The 23,208-nt window shown below is 38.7% G+C and overlaps 1 protein-coding gene across 1 annotated transcript; it reads right to left on the bottom strand.

Annotated features, from left to right (window-relative positions):
- Window positions 1-143: 143 nt before the first annotated feature.
- Window positions 144-19,430, bottom strand: LOC129928401 (phospholipid-transporting ATPase ABCA1-like). Its single transcript, XM_056042641.1, has 12 exons — window positions 19,281-19,430; window positions 17,602-17,719; window positions 15,761-15,915; window positions 12,925-13,080; window positions 11,992-12,202; window positions 11,088-11,185; window positions 9,883-10,034; window positions 8,316-8,442; window positions 5,065-5,442; window positions 3,670-3,840; window positions 2,503-2,703; window positions 144-425 (listed from the first exon to the last, which is right to left on the bottom strand). The coding sequence occupies exons 1-12, from the start codon at window positions 19,428-19,430 to the stop codon at window positions 144-146; spliced, it is 2,199 nt and encodes a 732-aa protein (XP_055898616.1).
- Window positions 19,431-23,208: the final 3,778 nt, after the last annotated feature.

Below are 23,208 nucleotides of genomic sequence, written 5' to 3'. Positions count from 1 at the left end.
CCTCAACATGGCCATGGCTGTCCGGTTTAACTATATAATGATTTTTTACTCTATTCATTATATGATTATATGGCTTAACTAAAGCCATATTAAAACGTCCACTTTTTAGTTAGTAAGATTGCCGAAATGAGAGTACTCTCACATTACTCACCAATAAATACATTGACCATCAAGACTACGCCAACTCCTGTGACGGGCTGTCGGAAGAAAAACTGCAGTGCGTACAAGTAAGGGAACAGGGTCAGCCCGTAGAGGCTCATCACGCCTACGCTCAGCATCCACCAATCCTGCTCGGAGAAGAAGAAGAGCGCCACCAGATGCGGGATGACCATGATGCCATAGAAGGTGATGTCAAACAGGAACTGACCCAGCCAGTACATCCAGATGCTGACCCCGTTCATGATCTGAAGGCGTTTGGTGGCATTCTGTGGTAGTGGAACAGACGACAGTCAAGCGTACACCCTGCACGTGGCAATTTTATTAAAATCAAATTAATATTCTTTACTAGCAGGTTGGGTGGTGGTTCAGTGGTAAAGCACTTGGCTTCCGAACCTGGGGTCCTGGGTTCAAATCCTTGTGTAGAATGGGATTTTTAATTGCGGGATCTTTAGGGCGCTTCTGTGTCCACCCAGCTCTAATGGGTAACTGACTAAAAGTGAAAGCAGTTGGTCGTTGTGTTCGTAAACCGTGGGCCACAGAAACAGATGACCGTTACATTTTCTGCCCTATAGATCGTAAGGTCAGATAGGGGCACTTTACTTCACTTTTAAGAGTACACACTGCTACAAATGTTGTGGTGTTACGGTATCTGAAAGTCGTAGGTATTTTAATTTCTATTTTTGCTGCGCAAAAAGTCTAGAAATTAAACTATTTACAACATGGTCGTAATATTGGTACTTGATAAGACTTTGTACAAAAGCGTAACGCTAGTAGTTTTTTGAAAAGTCAGTGTAATATTGGTTAAGAAAATTATTTACTTGCAAATTGATGATTTCTTTATGGACTTTTTAAAATATCTTTAATTAAAAAAAAATCCACTTATCAATAAAATATTCATGTTTAAAATGTGCTCTATTATAGAAGAAAAAGAGCACACACAAATTAAATTTCTGATATACATATTTTAGTTACAAAAACAAAAACAGTTAATTAATTTTAAGATTTACGCAGTGAAGCTAACTCTGGGCATTTTATGAGCAAACCATAAGCGGTCAATTTCCAACCACGTCAGAGTTGCTAACTAAAAAAGTTAAAGCATTTTCTGTATATATGCAAAAAAACATACTAGGCAATATTGCTCTTTACACTATTTAAACAAACAGAATCTAGTTGGTTAACAGTCCTAAACTATAACAGATACGCACTTTCTCAACAGTCCTTAAACTATAACAGATACGCACTTTCTCAACAGTCCTAAAACAATAACAGATACGCACTCTCTCAACAGTCCTTAAACTATAACAGATAAGCACTCTCTCAACAGTCCTTAAACTATAACAGATAAGCACTCTCTCAACAGTCATTAAACTATAACAGATAAGCACTCTCTCAACAGTCATTAAACTATAACAGATAAGCACTCTCTCAACAGTCCTTAAACTATAACAGATACGCACTCTCTCAACAGTCATTAAACTATAACAGATAAGCACTCTCTCAACTGTCATTAAACTATAACAGATAAGCACTCTCTCAACAGTCCTTAAACTATAACAGAAACTCACTCTCTCAACAGTCCTTAAACTATAACAGAACCTCACTCTCTCAACAGTCCTTAAACTATAACAGATACGCACTCTCTCAACAGTCATTAAACTATAACAGATAAGCACTCTCTCAACAGTCCTTAAACTATAACAGATAAGCACTCTCTCAACAGTCCTTAAACTATAACAGAACCTCACTCTCTCAACAGTCCTTAAACTATAACAGAAACTCACTCTCTCAACAGTCCTTAAACTATAACAGATACGCACTCTCTCAACAGTCATTAAACTATAACAGAAACTCACTCTCTCAACAGTCATTAAACTATAACAGAAACGCACTCTCTCAACAGTCATTAAACTATAACAGATACGCACTCTCTCACCAGCATTAAACTATAACAGATACGCACTCTCTCAACAGTCATTAAACTATAACAGATACGCACTCTCTCAACAGTCATTAAACTATAACAGATACGCACTCTCTCAACAGTCCTTAAACTATAACAGATACGCACTCTCTCAACAGTCATTAAACTATAACAGATACACACTCTCTCAACAGTCATTAAACTATAACAGAAACGCACTCTCTCAACAGTCATTAAACTATAACAGATACGCACTCTCTCACCAGCATTAAACTATAACAGATACGCACTCTCTCAACAGTCATTAAACTATAACAGATACGCACTCTCTCAACAGTCATTAAACTATAACAGATACGCACTCTCTCAACAGTCCTTAAACTATAACAGATACTCACTCACTCCATCTAACAGATACTCACTCTCTCAACAATGAGGCTGTAGGTGAAGGGGAGAGACACCAAGGCCATGAACATGACAGAGAAGAGGACTGTCCCGCTACTCCAGGGGTGGACCTCTCGAGGATACCTTCGAAGGGAACTACTGTGATAGCGGACGCCGCCCTGGAGAGAGAACTCCTCACCAATCACACACTGAATCCACGCCGTGGTGAATAGTTGAAGCTGAAACGAAGAATATACAAGGTTAAGAAAAAAACTGCAGTATCGTTGTCTTGGGCGATAGGGTAAAAGAATAAGGATAAGGTTTAGAAATATTTGTACAAAGCTCACTCTGTCTGTCTGTCCGTCTGTCTGGTAAAACGTTCTATCATGTTTTTCTTCCATTTTCCATTCTCGGATCAAATTAAAAGTTTGCAATTATTCATTAAACTATGCAAGACATGAATCTATTAAAAAAATCAATCCAATTAGTTAATTAATTGTTGGTGTATAATTATTTAATTTGGTTTTAAAAGAAGTGAAATAAATAAAGAAATATGGATTTAGTCCAATTATTACGTTTTGATATGTTTTTTGCATACTTATTTATATTCAGTATTAATAACAATACACAGCATCTTCTCCTTTGCTTAGATAAGATTTGTTTATTACAAGTATTATTTTTTCTCTATTGCTTGTTTGCTTGAGAATCATAGAAAATAAACAATGAGACAATTGTATTTCAAACGCTGGGTACAACGTGACCACACAGATCCAAAACACCTGATTTAAAACAACCTTAAAAAAAGTCAGATTCGGGGAAACGGAGCAGCAAAGCGCCCCACCGCCTTAACGGCTACAGAGTATTCCAGTCAGGAGTGGACCGGGAGCTCATGACCCAGAATTCCGTCTGAAGCTTCCTTACAGTACAAATCCATAACTGGGCTAGGTCACATCGTCATTCGTTGCACAGACTTCTCGGCTCTCGACTTCCATTGACTTGGCAGGGGAGATTACTCATACCTATTATATGATGGCCTGCAGCCCTGCCTTTGAACTGCATTACCGGACCTACGTTGAATTCCCATCCCGGACCTCGTACGCAGTGAATCTCGTTGGCTCAAAGAATCCCGTGAGTAACCAGCGATGCGCCATGTTGAGGCCACGAGAGGTGGAATCTTCCAGATTTAAAACAACACAAAAACTCACCGCTATCGGTTTGTCCTTCCAATTCAATGAACCGATGTACAAAGCAAAGTGCTCTGAATCGTCCCGACTCAATATGTGCGCTAGAGTGTAACGGACTCTCTCGATAAGTGTCTCAATGGGGTATTTTTTCTGCAGCAGAAGGTAGGGTTTCCACAAAGAGGTATTGGAAAGCTGGTGAAAAAAGAAACCAATACTGATCAAGTGTTGTTCCAGGTGTAAAAGCCAACAGGAAACAACAATCAAGAGTTTTTGTGTTTTGCTCTTTTTAAGTGCCTATGATAAAGTAATTATAAAACAAATAACTTTTAATCTATACAGCAGATGATGTAAAGGTCATTTGTTTCTGTGACCTACGGTTAACGTGGGTGTCATGTGGCCAATAAAACGTCAAACCGCATTTTCTTTTCCCCCAACTAATGTCAGGAACCTATTAGAGCTGGATGGACTCAGAGGCGCCAGACGATTCCCAAATTTAAAATCCCAGTCTTTAACAGGATTCAAACCCAGTTTTGGAAGCCAAGCGCTTTATCGCTCAGCCAGCGCGCCTCCTACTAAACCAAATATTACTGTAACATCCTGAGCATATCACCGTCAGCATTGAGAATCGTTAAAGGAAAACGCATTTGTGGGAGATATCTGTGCCGACATTAGAAACAAACTACTCAGATTAAGTCAAATATCCAATTCAAACTCGACCCCCCCCCCCCATAAGTTATTGTAGCCAAACTATGAATGCCACAATAAGCCACACATCTTTTCACTTCTGTTTGCCAGCGACATGACGATGGGGCAGCTGCATGTCACATCTGTTTGTCAGTGACAAGACAAGGGGGCAGTTCCATGCCACTTCTATTTGTCAGTGACATAACCATGGGGCAGTTGCGTGTCACTTCTGTTTGTCAGTGACATGACGATGGGGCAGTTGCATTCAGCTTCTGTTTGTCAGTGACATAACGATGGGGCAGTTGCATGTCACTTCTGTTTGTCAGTGACATGACAAGGGGGCAGTTCCATGCAGCTTCTATTTGTCAGTGACATGACGATGGGGCAGTTGCATGTCACTTCTGTTTGTCAGTGACATGACGATGGGGCAGTTGCATGCAGCTTCTGTTTGTCAGTGACATAACGATGGGGAAATTGCATGTCACTTCTGTTTGTCAGTGACATGACGATGGGGCAGTAGCATGTCACTTCTGTTTGTCAGTGACATGACGATGGGGCAGTTGCATGCCACTTCTGTTTGTCAGTGACAAGACAAGGGGGCAGTTCCATGCCACTTCTGTTTGTCAGTGACAAGATAAGGGGGGAATTCCCTTCTGTTTGGCAGTTCTATCTCACTTCTGCTTGTAAGCTTCTGTAACAACTTATCTAGTAACACATTTAAATAATACGCACATCTTGTAGTTTTACATAGTATTCTACCACGCGACCACGCCCCTGCAGCAGGCTCATATACTTTTGGAGAATCCCAGAGATGGTCAAGTTGTGGAAGATAATCGGGTAGACTAGCGAAGCGGGGAGGTCCTCAAGACCTAGCATCACCGGAGTAGCCTTGGGGACTGGCTTGGAATGATAGTCCAGCAGCATCCCTAGAAGTGTGTAGGCCACTGGGATGGAGAGGATCAGGACAGTGGAGTTCTTGTTTCTAAGGAACACCATGCACCTCATGGAAAAGAGGGCCTTCATTTGCCTGAAGCGGTGCTTGAAGTAGCCTGGCCGCTCGTAGAGAATCATCTGGTTGAACATATCTTGGTCCAGTTCGTCGTGGTAGTGCTAAAAACACAAACACAAACAAAACAATAAATAATAGTACGGACAATGAAGAGAAGTAAATATTGATAATGGGTCGATAAATCTCATTATAATCTGCAACTCTCTTTCGGTGAGTTGCTGGTCTTAGATTTATTGTATTATAAAAAAAAAAAACAACTTTTTAATAAAATGCAAAAAAAAAAATAAAAAAAAATACAGAAACATCGTTGTCCGAAACATTTCTTCATTGAATTTTTTTTTTCGGTATAAGTAGAAATTTTGCATACATCAATGCGAGCAAAATAAAAAATGTTTAGATCGCATTCGGATCTTCATTAAGGCCCAAGATCAAGAAAAGGAAATGGGACATCCTAAGAAACGACAGGAAAGGCAGCCTTAAGGATAAAATAATTGCTATGTGGTGATACATGGTAACAACAGAATGCAAAGAGAAATAAATGAAAAGGCCATTCGTAACAATCAGGGTTATAGAAATATCCATATAAAGCTACTTTTTTTTTATGTGGATATTTGTAATAATAATTCCTTATGTTCCATAATTTAATTAATTTGAACATTTTTTTTATGTTACTCTTAAAAGTAAATAAGATAGTTATAGATAATACACAACAAGCAAATATAAAATATATAAATATAAACAAACAATAAATCGTATTATTATTATTATAGCTTTTTATATAGCGATACCTTCATGCTTATAGCATGCTCATAGCTTATAGCTTTTGGTCCAATCTCATTTGTGGACCAGTGGGGGGGGGGGGGAGGGGGTATCTGGGTGCCTTTAGGCCAGTGGTTCCCAAACTTTTTTGTCTCGTAGACCCCTTGCCATGTTTTCTGGTTTTCGGTAGACCCCCTGCTCAATTCATCAACATTTTTTAAAACAAATTTAACTGTAGTGAGTTGAAGAGTGAGAAAGTAATTTAAAACTACACAACTATTTGTTGTTCTATAAAGTAGTCTTTCCAACATTAAATACTAATTAATTAATTAGCCTTAAGTATCATTGTAAAAGGTTTCGCAAAGAGCAGTTTCTTGTGTATTTCTTGATCTTTCACGTGTGGCTCAAATATTAAATCTGCGGAGCTGTTTTCATTAACAGGAGAAGGGGCGAAGGCGTGTAACTGTCGCCTAAACCAATTAGCTCCGAGCAGGAAGGACTCATTAGCCTTGGCTTGATACCCACCTAGCAAAAGGAAAACTTAATTCAAAACTCTGCTGCCTTGCAGCTATACCCAAACATGGGAAAGGTCTCGTGGAGTCAACCCTAAGGAAATATAAGGAGACGGGGACCATTAGACAGTTTGTAGCACACAGCGCTACACCTTATCAGGCCAAACTGTATTTATGTCTATTGCAAAGATTTACATAAGAAGTTTTTAATTTTATAACTCATGCCACCGAAGCGACTTTGAACTGTATTGTTGCTTTAAGAAATTCTTTTAATAATAACAGATGTAGGTTTGTATTAAACAGCTGGTAAATTCAATGTTTGACCTTTGCTGTTTTCCGTATTTTGCTATAACGTAAAGAGATATTGTAAGACGCTCACAAACCATCATCTTCTCTATATGATGTCGAACAGAGATTTTGTGGGTCTATTCTGAACTTTATCTTTGAGTGTTTTTAAGTTTTTTCAAATCTTTATATTTGTCAAGGTGGCATTATCTCAGATGATCCTCCAGTGTAACTGGTTTCATATCGTCATAAAAAGTCACTTAGGCAACCAATTGTTTAAAAAGGAAGGAATGAATCCCAATTTTAAATAATCAACGCTGTACAGTCTACATTTGTTTTTCTAAACATAAGTTACATGTGGACTAAATTAAGCTATTTAAATAAATATTGGAATTGAATACAACAATTTTTTGTTTGAATAGCAGGATAAATATTGAAAGGATTAACTCGGGTACAAATCATAGATTAGTGTAGGAAATAATTACATTAATGAAATATGAAAATTAAGTAACGACCTGCTTAAATGAAATCTATTATCGTAGACCCCCGTAGACATCTCATAGACCCCCAATTTATTTTTTCATTTTCATAGACCCCTTGGAGGTCTTCGTAGACCCCTGGGGGTCTATATTGACCACTTTGGGAATCACTGCTTTAGGCGCTCAGTAAACACAACTCTACCCGAGTCGGGTGTCGAGCCCCCTTCTAGGTAGCCAAGCCAAGCCAAGTTCAAGCGCACTTGGCCTCTCGACCACGCTTCCCAAGTGAAAGAGCTACGTTGGCATCTGTGTATGACATTATATTCATTTTCCATTTTCAATATCAAGCAAATAATTAACTAACTAAATTAAAGTTTCAGCTTGATCCAAGAATGGGTGTGGTAGAAACAACGTCTTCAAAAATTGTACCAGACAGACCGAGTTGATATAAGGTTTGTTTGTAAAATAGGCTTTTCTCAAGCCAGATTTTGTATAAATGTGTTTAATTTCTTACTTTTGTGTGTGTGTGTGTATAAAACACATAACATTGTTTGCATTCAAGACTGTTCGATATAGAGATCCACAAAACTTACCTGCGACGTCGCAGCCTTAAGGCAGTTTAAACACATTATCTATAACTATCTTATTTACTTTTAAAAGTAACAGTAACCGACGTGTGACATGACCACTGGTCTCCAAAGGGACGCTTCGGGTAAGGGTCGTGAACTATGGAGGCAGATGAGTAGCTCAGACCAAAAAGATGCGTGGATGCAACTTAGTCGTCGCATGGAAATGTGACGTGGCAACGAGCAATTGGTCTCCACTGCCCACAGGCTGCGACGTAGCAAGTCAGTGTTACGGCCTTCCATGACGATTGACCTTGGTGTATAAAACAAAGCCACTCAACAAACTTGAGTACCGCGTGCAAAGAGCGTTTACCTTTGACGATGACGTGTGCACTCCATACTCCTCTTCTTTCTCCGCTGCTGTCGTCTGTTCTCTCGATGACTTCGTGGCTACGGATCTGTTGTCCGCAGGAGTTTGTTGTTTCATAATAGGCCAAACCCTAAGTTAGTAAGATATACCATTTAGCATGACCATTTAGCAAAACATAGGTACATCCAAAAACCTAATAACCTTGTAGAGTTACTTGTGACTTCCTTATAGTTAAAGGACTATTTTACATGTACTTTTTTTTTTTAGCCATATGCGTACATTTCATTTGAATACAGGGAGTGCAATTACTATAATTATTTTAAAACGATAATGAAATCAATAGTATGGGAGAAAGCTTCAGTTCTGTGTTTTTCAAAAACAAACAAAAATTGTCTGCTCGAGATGGAATTCGAAATAGATCTTCCATGAAGAGAGATCAACGTGTTTTGAAGGTTTTAATAGTCCATTGCTGGTTTGACATTTTTATGGAACAAACTAATTCTCTACGTTAGCCAACTGTTTTAGAATTTAGTACATTTTCCAAATATAACAAAATTAATTAATTACCACTAATTAATGAACTTATTGGAATTTTAAAAGATTGATTCATGTGTAGTTAGGATTACTTGTAAGACATAGCCCTAGACCGCACTATTTTGGAGAAAAATGTTGACCAAGAAAGCTAAGAGTAGAGAGAAAGAGAGAGAGAGAGAGAGAATAGAGTTTCCCTTTCAGACCATGAGGTCTATGAGGTTAAGGTCATCTGTTTCAACAGGGTGTCTTAAGACCAGCACAACGATCAACCGCCTTTACTTTCCCCAGTTAAAGTCAGTTACCCATTAGAGTTGGATGGACTCAGTGGCGCCATAAAAATCCCGAAATTATACAACGTGGTAACGAGCTATTGGTCTAAACTGCCCACATGTTGTGACGTTGCAGGTCAGTGTCCAGGCCTTCTATTATGATCGGTTAATATATTAGCGAGGTAAAAAATATGCTGGGCCACTGTCCAACATTGTAGTGTACCGTACAGATCTCTTTTAAACCAGGACCCCTTACTCAAAAAATTGTTAAGTATTTTCCCTTCTTCTCTACCATATTTCAATTAACTCTTAGCGCGACAGTTTGGGTTAGGGTTAGTTTCTACATATGACACACGCCTAGCCTCCCAGGTCACCGCTTTTTCAGTTATCTTTGTATGTGTGTGTTTCTGTGTGTGTGTGGGGAATCGTCACAGTTTCAAGATCAATAGAAAAAAAATACATATTTGAATCACTCAAAGCCAAGGTTATCAGCAGCAGACGCCTTGGCTGGCTTGGCCACGTTCGAAGAATGCCAGTAGGTCGACTTCCACAGGACATTCTGTATGGCGATCTAATAGATTACATATTTGAATCACTCATTGGAATCGTGGTACTTACATCAACAGCATGTCTTGATGGATATGGTCTTTGAAATCCATTTTTTTAACCACTCAATTGAATAGCGGTACTTACAACTGCAGTATGTCTAGACGGATGTGGTCAAGGAATCCTATACTTAAATCACTCATTTGAATTGTGTTACTTACCCGAGCAGTACGTCCTTGATGGATGTGGTCAGAATTTCGTAGCTGGAAATGTCCAGCTGATCTTTTCTGGCTTCCAGATCCCGGAGAAGCGCTGGGAACGGGTTCATTTTATCACCTGGCAAGAGAAATTGCAACTCTTTCTCAGTTTCTTCCTAGGCAGAACAGAAAAGCAGCAAACACAAAACCGAATCAGCTGCAGAGATCAATTATATAACTTTATGCGTATTTTTTTTGGGGTATTGTTTTGACAAAAAAAAACTGTTAGGATATACAGACCAAGACAAAGACTGCATTAAAGATCCTTGTTTAAAAATTTAATGTGATTACAGGAACTCTAATTGTTGAACTAAAACAAACAATTATAAAACCTTCTTGAAACAAGTAAAGTCTAAAATATAATTTAGTAGTGCAGAACTTATAGTCAGTGACACTCCATCAGTTATTTTAAATCAATCATTTTAGACAAATTAATTTAAAAAATCGGTATATATTTTAGTGATTTGTGTGTTGTCATCGACAATGAAAAATTGTACAGAGTACCAACTTGATCCGAGAATGGGAAGTGGGAGAAATAACGTCTACAAGATTTTGACAAGACAGACCCAGACAGACAGCCGGAATGAGTTGATTTAAGCGAGGTAAAGAGAACAGACACACCACATAAAAAGGTTCGTTGAGTAACTTCACACAGACGTCTTGATCTTGTGGTGATACAAAGTAACAAAGTAGTAAACAACCGTGATCTTGCACCGTTCAGCTGTAGCCGTAAGGGACAGAAGTGACCCACAAAGAGATCAGACAATATTTCTGTTTCACATTCGGTAGCAAAACATTTGAATAAACTGGCTAAATAGGTCAGAAATAATTTTTTTTAAATATTTTTTCCCAGATGCCCAGCATCCAGTTTGGGTGGACACGCTAACCAATTGTATCAACAAATAACTTCAACATTATTGAGATATTAAGTTGTAAATGTGGAGTTCTTCTTGTTAGATATTTTTTTTTGTTTATTTGTGTTTGCGTTCCAAATTTACGCCTGCAAGGTGAGGCTGGATTAGCTGTCGAGAGTTACACCATCAACACTGATAGCTTATCAATATGAAATATGTAAGCCTACTACATCTTGAGAAAGTCATGATCAATAATCCCTGGCTGGAGCTCATTTCAAATAAATGTATAAAGAAGTTAAGGACTCTTCAACTTACAGAAACTTTGGCTTTTGGAACGTGGGAACGTAGGACACGGACTACTTCCTTCACATTACATTCAGGCTTGATAGAGATGTTCATCATGAAGCTAAAACCTGCAAGGTATAGTGGCATGTCTTACATTGGAAATGGCTATACGGGGAAAAAAATGGTAGAGATATATTGCTGGCCAATAACTCTTTATTTATTAGCTTGGTGTTTAAACAATTTACTAACTAAAAATCAACAGAGAGAGAGAGAGAGAGAGAGAGAGGGAGCGGGCCGTACAATGCCATTTTAAGAGATACACTAATTCACGGGCTAAAAATTTATGTAAGGGGGTCATTAAAAAGTGGCCCGTTTATAAAAAATTTAAAGAAATGAAGTGGGAGTTTAGGCCACGAACAAATCAACGAGCGTAGCCGGTGGGAACTGCTCTAATATATATATTTTAACGACCCCCCAAACATACTTTTTAGAACGTGAATGAGTGTATCTCTTACACGGACATTGTAAGGCCCGCTCTCTCTCACTGTCCATCTCTCTCTATTTCTCTCTTGTTCGCTCTTTGGAATCTCCATTTTGTTTTAACCTGCGCATCGTAATTTCTCCGACATAGACTTTTGACTTTTTTTGGAAGGACTCGCATTAACAATGCGCTCCCGACACATACACGCACTCGTATTTTGGGCCCGTTATTATTATGTAATATGTTTTACTAGTTTCGATACCTATTGTGTAATCTATATGATATCTATAATGCTGAATGTCAAAACATTTAATCGGTGTATTCAAAGACTGTTTCACTAGTTTGATAACCGTATACATTGATACTTAGCAACTTTCATATTTGGTTTCAAATGGCAGTAGACTCTCCTTGAAAAAGGCAGTTATCTCCCCCACTAAATGTTAGCCTACTGACCATATGTTTTGTCCAGTGCCTGCGGTTTTCCACGATATTTGATCACGCCTTGGGACATAACTATAATGTTATCGCCCACAGCTAGTGCATCCTCCGTGGACGGGGTCGCTACCAGAATCGTTCGAAAGAGCCTTTTAGATTTCAGAAATTTCCAAATGTCCCGCTTGGAGGTGGGGTCGAGACCTGAAAAGGGGTCATCTAATAAGATCACCTGCAGACAAAAATGTATTTTAAAAAATATGTGTATATAAACGAATGTTTTGATTTAGAAATTTTATATTCATTTGATCTTAATGTTACTAATGTAAGCTGGTGGGGAAGACATAGGGACAGTTGGAGATACTCACACAGAACCGAGACATGTGGAGGAAGCTAGTTGGTGGTCAGATCCCAACATAGTACTGGACTGTAAAATTTCTCTCCATTGTTCAAGACACCAAACTTAATAATTAATTATCAACAGTTAATAAACTAATTATTTTGTTTTTTTTTTAAATTGATTCTTATGTTGTCAGGTAAAAGAAATAATTGTGCAAAATTTCAGCTTGATTCGAGATTGGGTGTGGGAGAAATAACGTGTACAAACTTTTTACCGGACATACAAAGTGAGCTGATATGAGCTTAGTTATTACAAGGAGAGGAGCTTAGAAATAGGATTCTATAGTCCAGAAAGGTGCACAATAATTATTATATGGTTTATTGAAAGCTTAGCAAAACGTTAGAAAGCTTTATACCGGATGTACTAAAAGGTTGGCTAATTATTGAATTATTTATTGGCATGGTATGTGTGTATCTGTAAATTATGTAAAAAGCGGCTGAAAGTTTAAAGATTTATTTACTCGTCTTTTAAACGGTATACATTTGTTAGCATACAACTGTACAGGCTAATGATGACTGAGGCTAATTGTTTGTTCCTACAGTACGATAGCTTACTCGTTTATTTCCAATGAATGCCACGGCGATACAGAGTCTCTTCCTCTGACCTGGGCTCAGATTGAGAGTGTAAACATCGCTGACCTCTGCCAAGCCAACGTCTTTAAGAAAGGCGTCCACATACCGGATCACAGACTGCTTCGCCACTTTAAAAAGCTGAAAAGAAAGTTCAACTTACCAGTGGCGCCACTAGCGTGGGTGTTACCCGGTGCGGTCAGCTCAGGGTGTCACCCCCCCCCCCCCCCAAATATTCCCGTTTATTTCGTTAAGCCATAAAACATATACTTAATAATTACCAACATTAATTAATTGTTCAATAACTATAAAAGGAGTGTAGAATTTCGTTGTTTATTGCAATGTATCATTAATTTAATTTTACAACAATGCGGCTTTAGAGTAAATTACAATGTTGTTGTTTTGTTCTTTTCTGGATTTCAAACTTGAAAACTTATCAATAAAAGTTAAAGTCGATCTTAAATATTTCTTAACTTAAATTTATTTTAAAAGTCATTTTCACATGACGTCAGATAATAAGAAATAGTGGAAGGCTTTGTTAAATGATTCAGAGATATTCTTGAAGGTCTTAGTGAGATGAATCCGTGCACTGTCAATGTTTAGTTTCAAAGACGGGAATAATTTTAAAACTTACATCTACAATACTTCGTCGGTTGTTGAAATAAAGACCGGGTTCGAATCCTGGTGAAGGCTGGAATTTTTAATTTCGGGACTTTTAGTCGCCTCTAAGTCGACCCAGCTCTAATGGGTACCCTGTAATAATGCAGTGGGTACCAAGTCAAATAGGTGTGACTGGCAACACTATTGCAGACTCCTTGGCCCACCTGGGTGGTTTGAGTGCTGGGACAAGTACCAAAAAGCCCGTGAAGTCTCGGGGCGCATGAGGCGCCATGACCGCACTGTCCAGGCCTGAGCAAGCTATTATAGCACATTGCAGGACTGGCCACTGTCCTGTTGGCTCATATTGGCAGCCCCAAATGCGACCTACATATTTTGCCACACCCAGGGCAAGCATAACCATAGTCCGCAGGTGGTCGATTTAGATTTTCCTTTCGCCGTCTGCGTCTGTCCTAGGCAGCGGATTTTCTTTTGGTCTCAAATGTGTATCCCGCGGCCTTTAACCTCCAGCTGTCTAGTTCTGAGGCTGCATGCAAACAGGTGCTCTCTTCTATGTCAGCCAAGGCATGTTGGCGCCTAAGCTGGTCTTTGAAGCGTTTCCGTGGTGCACCTCTGTTACGTCGACCACCTTTTGGCACACCAAAAAAGACTGCCTTTGGCATACGTTCGTCCTCCATACGGGATACGTGCCAGCTTAGGCGCCAATAGGAACGGTAGATGCAATGGAGAAAAATGGATGCGGCCAGGGCCGTCGCTACCCATTGTGCGTTGTGTGCATTGCAAGCAGGCGGCTGTAAAGGGGTTTGGTTGTTGTGCTGGCCATATGACATCCTGCTTTTTAACCGTTGGCCAGAGGAGCATTAGGATCAATGTCCAACTCTTTCGGTCTAAGTAATTTATCCATTGTAGATTAAGGAATCCAACACTAATCCAGATACATAATTTTGTCGAATACATTGTAATGAAACAACAAATACTAGTAAACCAATAACATGGCTTTATTCGACAAAATTAGACTACAGTAAACAGTGAATGAAACTAGCACGTCTCGTATAAAAACTGATGCAGTACTATACACACACACACACTGGACATCAAACACACACTCGGCATGACCTTCTGACACGCTAGACGCACGCAGAAAATCAACTCAGTTACACTACATCCCTCTATACTGCCCATACCGGCGTTCGCAAGGACATCGCTGTTTGTAGTGCGGTCTTGCCCCCGTATGTCCATGATGGAGCGCAAGCATCTTTGGTGAAAGCGTTCAAGTAGTCTTAGTTGTTTTCTGTATAGTGTCCACGTCTTAGATCCATTTAAAAGGGTTCAGAGATGAAATGTGTAAACCTTACCATATACGTATATTTCCTTTTTTTTTCAGTGGGAGGTGGGGGGCGCTGAGGAATCTGGATTGGGGTCTTGGTGGCAAATCGCTTGACTTCCGAAGCGAGTGGTCGAAACCCCAGGTGAAGGTGAGATTTCGAAATTACGACATCCTTAAGTACTTGCATCCACCCACATTTATTGGCTACCCTAAATTATGGATGCTAGCCACTCGACGCACTCAAAGGCTTCCTCAAAGAAAAGCCAGCTGAGAAATAAAATTAGACCAGAGCGTGAAGGCGTCAAATTGGTGATTTAGATTATAAGGCAAAAAGGATTACCGAAAAAGAAAAAAAAAACATTAGGAGAAAAAAACTTTCTTTGTTATCATGGACAATGAACAATTACGTAAAGTTTTAATTTGATTGGACGATGGGCGTGGGGAAAAAATGTGTACAAAATTGTATCAGACAAACTGAGTGATTATGTCTAAGTTGATTTGAACTCCCATTAAACTAAATTAGTTTTTGAATTTATAAACTTTAATTTGTGTTGTGTAAAAAGAGCATGCAGTCTCCTATAAATCAATACCTAATACAACATTTTCTGATAACAAACAAAAAAGTTATTGAAGCTTAATCTAAACAAGATAGGGAAATACAAATGAGCAAAACGAATAATACTATCGGAATGAGAAAAAAAAATTACGGAGAGAAAGAGTTAAAAGGCGTTATGTTTCCATAAATTGAAAATAGGTTTTTAGCTCACCCCCCCCAAACCCATCCTCAAAAACAAAACCTTGTGAGTGTAATGCCATTGGGTAGGTTTTACGCCACCATCTGCAAACAACTCCAACAAAAGTATACTGTATACTCACCATGGTATAAAAATGCAAGTGCTCCCTACAGGTCAGCTTGTTGAGCCACAGTCTCTCTTGAGGACACATGCCTATACACTCAGCTACTCTCTTGGGATTGTTGACCACATCGTAACCGTTGACGTAGGCCCTGCCTTCAGTGGGGGGCTCCGAGCCTTTAGTAATTGGTCAGAGAATATTGCATACTATAAGTACATGTCTATGTCCAAGTGCGTATTTTATGAATTGTTCGTGAATTATTTTCAGGGCCGGACTAAGTATGTGGATGCTCCAGGTCTGAATTATATTTACATATTTTATATAATCATAATTATATATTATATAAAAAAATATATATATATATATATGTATATTACTAGCCAACTCTAAGATTCAAAGTTTTCACGTTAAAAATGAGAAAATAATATTTAAAAAAAAGGTTACAACTCAAACTCAAAATCGTCTCCGAAGTGGTCCACCCTGGCAGGTAAAAAGGCAGGTTTCAATATTTAAAGAAAGAATATCATATTGAAATTATATCAAAGTCCAATGACAGAGAGGAATGGAGAAAGAAGGTTGACAGGGATTGGTGAAATTGAAGGTGAAGACAGATGTGAACCTGGCCTAACTGATGTCATATAATGATTATCTAATTGATCTAATTGTTTTGTAAAAGGTCAATCTCAATCTCTTTTTCAAAGTCTCAAGAAAAAAAAAAGTAACGTCGCTGACCCGCCGAAACATATTTTTTCTCTTTTGTGGAGGCCCGTTTCTTGTGGACTCCCCTGGGCAGTAGCCCCTCATGCTTTCCCTTATATCCGGCCCTATGTTGGATGTCAAATGTTGTAAATGTTTCGGAAGTTACCTCAGAGTTCAAGATAATCTACTTCCTAGTCCGAACCTCCCGCAGGACGACCGAAGATGGCAGCGTGCAAAAATACCATGGATTGCAATATAAGCATAAATGGCATACATATGTTTGTACTATTAGATGGCTCCTTCTGTCTCGGAAGACAATGAATGCGCCTAAATGAGTTACTGGCTTTGGTTTCGTCTTGAGATGGGGAAGAATCTTGTGTGACTAATCAAGCCTATTCTGGAGCGGCAGAGTTTGACACAGTTTGTGCATGTATGTGCATCTGTTTTAGGGCTAGCTGATAGAGCAGCTTCGTTTCGTTTGCTCTCGGCGTTCGTACTAGCACGCATAGTCTGTCTCCATGCTGTCTGGTCCTCCCACATACTTTCGTTGATGCCTGTGGTTCTCATGTCTCACTTGCAGACATCTCTGTAGGTTAGTCTTTGGCAGCCTTTGGCTACTATTGCAATCCTTAGAATATCATTGTCTTAGTAAAATTTTAATATCTCTCTAGAAGTAGTTGAGGAGACTATAAACTTTTTTTAATGCGATTACTCTCATGTACACATAAGATGCATGATGAACTGATACCAACATATATAAAACACAATAATGATTAAGATATACTTAGCCCCATGGATCTCCAGAGCAGGGCACATCTCTCCCAAGTACCACAAGACACACAACCGGTGTCTAGATTCAACACTGACCTGCATCGTCACGGATCTATGAGGTGTCAACGAGCAATTGGTCTAAACTGCCCACAGGTTGTGACGTTGCAGGCAGTGTTCAGGCCTTGTAAAACGATTGGTCTCACAATACACATCAAGATCCTTTGGTCAATGTGGTAACTCAGGAGCAAGAGCCAACTAAACACACTTTTCATGAACTTATAGACCCTCCTTAAGGGGTATCACTCCTGCTGTCACAATAACTCAGAACTCTCCCACTTATATACTATGTACTGTGTCAGATATATGATCTATACATTTGATAGTTAACTCACCATAGATCATCTTGAGAGTGGTGGACTTGCCAGCTCCGTTGGTCCCGAATAGAACGGTAATTTCATCTTGGAAAGCATCTAACTTGATAATATCCACAGCTAGTTCATTATTGTACAACTAAAAAAAAATATTTGTGACATTATTCCTTCCTATCTTTTTACAAAGCTTATAACTACTCAATCTGTCTGTCTATCTTGTAAAATTTTTGTACACGTTATTTCTTCCACACTCAATCTCGGATCATTTTGAAATTTTGCATCGGACAAAACAAGAATAAAAAAAAGACAAGACTGGTTCAGACTAGAGATAGGATCATAATTATAATAAGGCTTGTCTTCGAGTACGAAGATTAATGAGGAATGCAGTATTTCCAGTGGCTGCGCAGCCTCACCTGTGACCTACATATTTTGCCACATCCAGGGCAAGCATAACCACGTGTATTCCGCGGCCTTTGAGAGTGACCTCCAGCTGTCTCGTTCTGTGAGGCCGCAGATAGGATCATAGAGCATTGAGAAAGCTAAAGGCATAACATTGCGCTAAGCAAAATAAAACGGTAAAACTATTGGTAATGGCACAAATTTATAATTATTAGTTAAGATCTATTACATATTTAATCCCATGACTGATCCAAACTAAATGATACAATTGCACTAAATATATTTTGTTTAAATTATTATTTCTTGTTTTTCTTGTTTATTATATAAAAAAAACTTGTTAAAAAATTCTGACCTCTTAAATAATTATTAACATTATCTGGTATTATCTTATCTTATCTTATATAATGCAGACGTTACTTAAAAAAAGATGATGATTACGTCCTACGCGTCAAGCATTTAGTCATGCATATTAACCAGTGACTTACATTCTGCCAAGTCACTGGTTTCCCTGGCTAGCTCAGGGGACCCAATCCATACTCTAATAGCTCTAATGTGTCGTCATAAAACAACGGTGGATACATTTTTTTTCTAAATGGAGGGCTGCATTATAATCAATGCTGGTATGGGGTCTCATATATTAAACGGTTTGGGAGACAGATACCAACCGCCTTTACTTTTCGACAACAAATGTCAGGTACAAAGATTTCGAAATTAAAAATCCCAGTCTTAATCAAGATTCGCACCCGAGACCTCTCGGATCGGTAGTCAATGCATATACCACTCGGCCATCGCACCTCCACGCATATATATGAGTCTACTTCAAATACAATTTTTAACATCAGATAATATGAATATTCATGTGTATTTGAGATTTCCATACAAGGCGGGGAAACTATAAATAGCTCGCTTTTTGGTTGGAAAGGGTTAAATGAGCAGCACTATATATAACTATATATAAGGCGCGGTGGCTGAGCGGTAAAGCGCTTGACTTCCAAAGCGGGGACTGGGTTCGAATCCTGGTGAAGACTGGGATTTATTAATTTCGGTATCTTCGGGCGTCCACACAGCTCTAATGGGTACCTGCCATTAGTTATGGAAAGTAAAGGCGGTTGGTCGTTGTGCTGGCCACATGATACCCTTGTTAACCGTAGGCCACAGAAACAGATGACTTTACATAATCTGCCCCATAGACCACAAGGTCTGAAAGGGAAACTTTACTACTATATACAACACGGATGTTCGATAATTCCTTTTACCGAATGGTAATAAATATGTAAATAGACGTCATTACGACCCCTGACCTTTTTTACATTCCTCAGTTTGATAGACGGCATATTGATGTGACTTGTCGGATCAAACCTTCCTCCGTCTGAATCCTTTGAAAGACTTTGTATGTACACGGAGAACTCTTCAGGCAAATAAAGTTTAGATTTCTGAAACATCAGATACATCAATGATATTTCTAATGTAGCAACTGGGTTGCCTGAGTCAGCCAGTAAAACCCAATGACTTTGCAGAGTTTGAGTTATTGGTTAACATGTATGACTAGTGTATTACGCGTAGGACGTAATCATTCTCTTATTTTAAAGTAACGTCTGTATTTTATAAGTTATGAAGATAGTTAGAACGAACACATGATTGAAATGAAAAACGTTTGCTATAAAAAGCATTATGCTTGATGATACAAGTAGCAATACAAGTAGCAATACAGCAATACTTTGAGTTGGAGAAGTTAAATGCTTCTTAATCCAGCAAGGGTAACGTACAAACATGTAAAGGTGAATGAAAACTATTGTTCTTAACTAATGAGAGTGTTATGTGGCCAGCAGAAAGACTGTGTGTTTTCATTCTCCGCTTCTTTAATCGCGTACTCAAATATATGGCTCCTTTTGTCTCGGAAGACAATGGATGCGCCCAGAATCTGGGCAGAATCTGGTGTGACTGCCGTAACTGTTGTCTCCCCTGTTGCTTTAGCCGCTTTGCAGCAGCACCAGAGTTTCCTTTCTGAGGCGCATTCCTGGGCCTTAGATAAAGGAGTCATGGGTGGCCCATTCGTCATGGTTCTCTCTCGACCTCGCTGATGAGATCCAAAGAAACCAACTCAGTTGCATTGGCTGCCAGAGGGAATTTCACAGTTGATACTCCCAACGCCCTAGGAGTTTCACTCCTGATTTCTCCTCGAGGTTTTCTCCTGAAGCCTAAATATCGCAAGGCAACTAGGGTTTGAAATCAGAGTACCCATCTCCTAGATGAATTGCCTTAATAGGCTGACGAGCTCCATCTACCCGAAGCTCCCGGTTTTGTGGCGCCAGGTATCCGCCTTCACCTGTTAGTAAGAGGAGTTTTGCGGGCTTAGTATCTAAGCCACACCAGCAGGCCAGGTGCTGGACTTAGTTGTCAGAGGCTATTTGAGACGCATGCCTTTAGGAGTATTTTATAGACAATGGAAGCTTATCCCCATTGACAACCCCTGGCCATGACAACCTTTGAAACCGTACTCAAATTAGTCAAGTGAAATCATATGTCACGAATTAAAAAAAATCACCTCTATCTATCTATCTATCTATCTATCTATCTATCTATCTATCTATCTATCTATCTATCTATCTATCTATCTATCTATCTACCTACCTACCTACCAATCTATCTATCTATCTATCTATCTATCTATCTATCTATCTATCTATCTATCTATCTATCTATCTATCTATCTATCTATTTATCTATCTACCTACCTACCTACCTACCTACTACCTACCTATTATCTACCTACCTACCTACCTACCTACCTACCTACCTACCTACCTACCTACCTACTAATCTATCTATCTATCTATCTATCTATCTACCTACCTACCTACCTACTACCTACCTATTATCTACCTACCTACCTACCTACCTACCAATCTATCTATCTATCTATCTATCTATCTATCTAACTACCTACCTACCTACTACCTACCTATTATCTACCTACCTACCTACCTACCTACCTACCTACCTACCTACCAATCTATCTATCTATCTATCTATCTATCTATCTATCTATCTATCTATCTATATATCTATCTATCTATCTCTGTATACATAATTTACAACGTAAGTTTATCTCTTACCAAAAGAAACATGATATGTTTAAGAAACTTCTGTCGTCCTGGTCTAATGTTCTCCATGTAATATAAAACGACTATGTGGAAGCAGGTATTGCTAAACAGCATTAGAAACGGATCAAGAAAACTGCAGTTCGAGACCGGCTCGTAAAATGCGTATAAAATATAGAGCCCATAAAGTTCACCTGTAAAACAGAACACAAAGTCAAGTTTCCCCTTTAAGTCGCTCAAATGGAGAGAAATATATTTTGCTAATTTCCAATAGGGTTAATAGGAGTCCTAAAATTAAACAAGTATATAATTAGGAATGCTACTCGAAACGTCTCGGTTTTGGGAGTTAAGCGATTTTCGGCTTCGCCCAGACCCCATGTTGTGAGACATAAGAAAAAAGTTATTTTTTTTTCACTTTTCTGTAGAATGAAATAAACATACAACCTTAAGAATAGAAAAAAAACTTTAGGCAAACAGCGGGACACAAAATGAGCTGTTTACTACACTTTTAGACTATTTCCCAGAGGTGTAGCTGGGGGGGTAGGGGGTAGAATTTGAAAATCCCCTCGGGACCCCATTAGAGGGGGCCCCCATATGAGTGTTTTTTTTTTACATTAAATATTACGCAAAATGCAAGGACCCCAAAAGGTCGACCACCGTGCCCCCAAATGATGTCGAATTCCTAGCTACGCTCCTGCTACTTCCTATACTAGCCAAGAGTAACGAGCCCTCTCCTGCCCTAAGCTTACTGGTTTAAGCGTCTTTGCTCCTTCTGCTAGCAATGAAATTAGTTCCACCGGACTTAACGTCTGAGTCACAGGTAAAAAGGCCAGGTGTTGAACGTTGTTACAGGCTATTTAACACGCATGTCCTATGGAAGCATTTAATAGGTAGTGGAGTGCTTATATCCATTACAGCTTCCGGCAATGACAATCTCATAGCTTTTGACGAAATAGGTAAGAAGTCATGTCATGTCTCATTTATGATATACCAGTTACACAGACCTTAAGATAAAAATACCTCAGTGTTGCATTAAATTAAAAGTTATCTTGGAATCCCTATATTGGTGAAATAATAATGCCATAAATCATTATGGTTTATTAAGATATTACTTAACAAATCAGGAACATCGAACTAGTTAACTTTAGTTACTCCAGTATTAGAATACACGTCCTCTGAATGCATGCCAAGAAGAGCCCTGAGATTTATAACAAACGAATTTCGGCATGTAATTTAAGTAAAACAATTAGCAAACTTACTAAACTTACACTCAGGGACAACATTAATAATTGAAACACGAACATAAATTACAAATACTAAAAAAAAAAACACAAAACTATTCAAATACTCAGAAAGACAGAAAAATGAATGACATTTCCAACCCGATATGCTAGGACCTATTTGCTTTAGTGTTTTTTCCTTAGTGCGAATACAGCATAGAACGGGTCGTCAGAATTAGCCAAGAAAACCAATGACTTAATAGAGTTAAAGTTTCTAATTAGCATGCACGACTTAATTAACATTTGAATACGCGTACTTCGTTTATTGTTTTCAAAGAACATCCATAGTTTATTGTATACGTTAAAATATATTGAAATCTTATCTTATCTTATATAATACAGACGTTACTTCAAAAAAGAAGATGATTACGTCCTACGCGTCATGCATTTAGTCATGCATAATAACCAATGACTTAAATTCTGCCAAGTCACTGGTTTTCCTGGCTAGCTCAGGCAACCCATTCAATGCTCTAATTGCACTAGGGAAGAGGGAGCATTTGTACAAGTTTGTCCTAGCATATGGGACGAGGAATGTGCCTTTATCTTTGTGTCTTTTATTGAATTTTGTTTTTGTATTTGAAGATTATTGTTCAGTGTTTTTATGTATAATTGCTACTTTACTTTTGGGCCTTCTGTCCTGAAGACTTTCTAAATTTAGTGATTTTACTAAAGGTGTTACTCTAGTCAAGTGTGAATATTTGACAGAAATGACAGGAAGCAGAGATGGATACTGATAATTATGGACTATTTTTTATAATTATAATGGTTAAGCGCTTGGCTTCCGAACCTGGGGTCCCGGTTTCGAATCTCGTTGAATTTCCGGATTTTTTAATTGAGAATTTAATTGG

Source organism: Biomphalaria glabrata, chromosome 9, assembly GCF_947242115.1.
Source record: "Biomphalaria glabrata chromosome 9, xgBioGlab47.1, whole genome shotgun sequence".
NCBI classification, from domain to species: Eukaryota; Metazoa; Mollusca; class Gastropoda; family Planorbidae; genus Biomphalaria; species Biomphalaria glabrata.
This window is presented reverse-complemented; position numbering and strand designations above follow the sequence as displayed.

Bases quoted from the DNA above. Each gene is read 5' to 3' on its own strand.
- LOC129928401 (XM_056042641.1), bottom strand. From the start codon at position 19,430: ATGTATCTGATGTTTCAGAAATCTAAACTTTATTTGCCTGAAGAGTTC. The intron at 11,186-11,991 runs GTCAGTAGGCTA...TATACCTTGCAG, and splicing joins GGCACTGGACAAAACATATG to GTTTTAGCTTCATGATGAAC. The intron at 2,704-3,669 runs GTGAGTTTTTGT...TCTTCGTTTCAG, and splicing joins GGAAGGACAAACCGATAGCG to CTTCAACTATTCACCACGGC.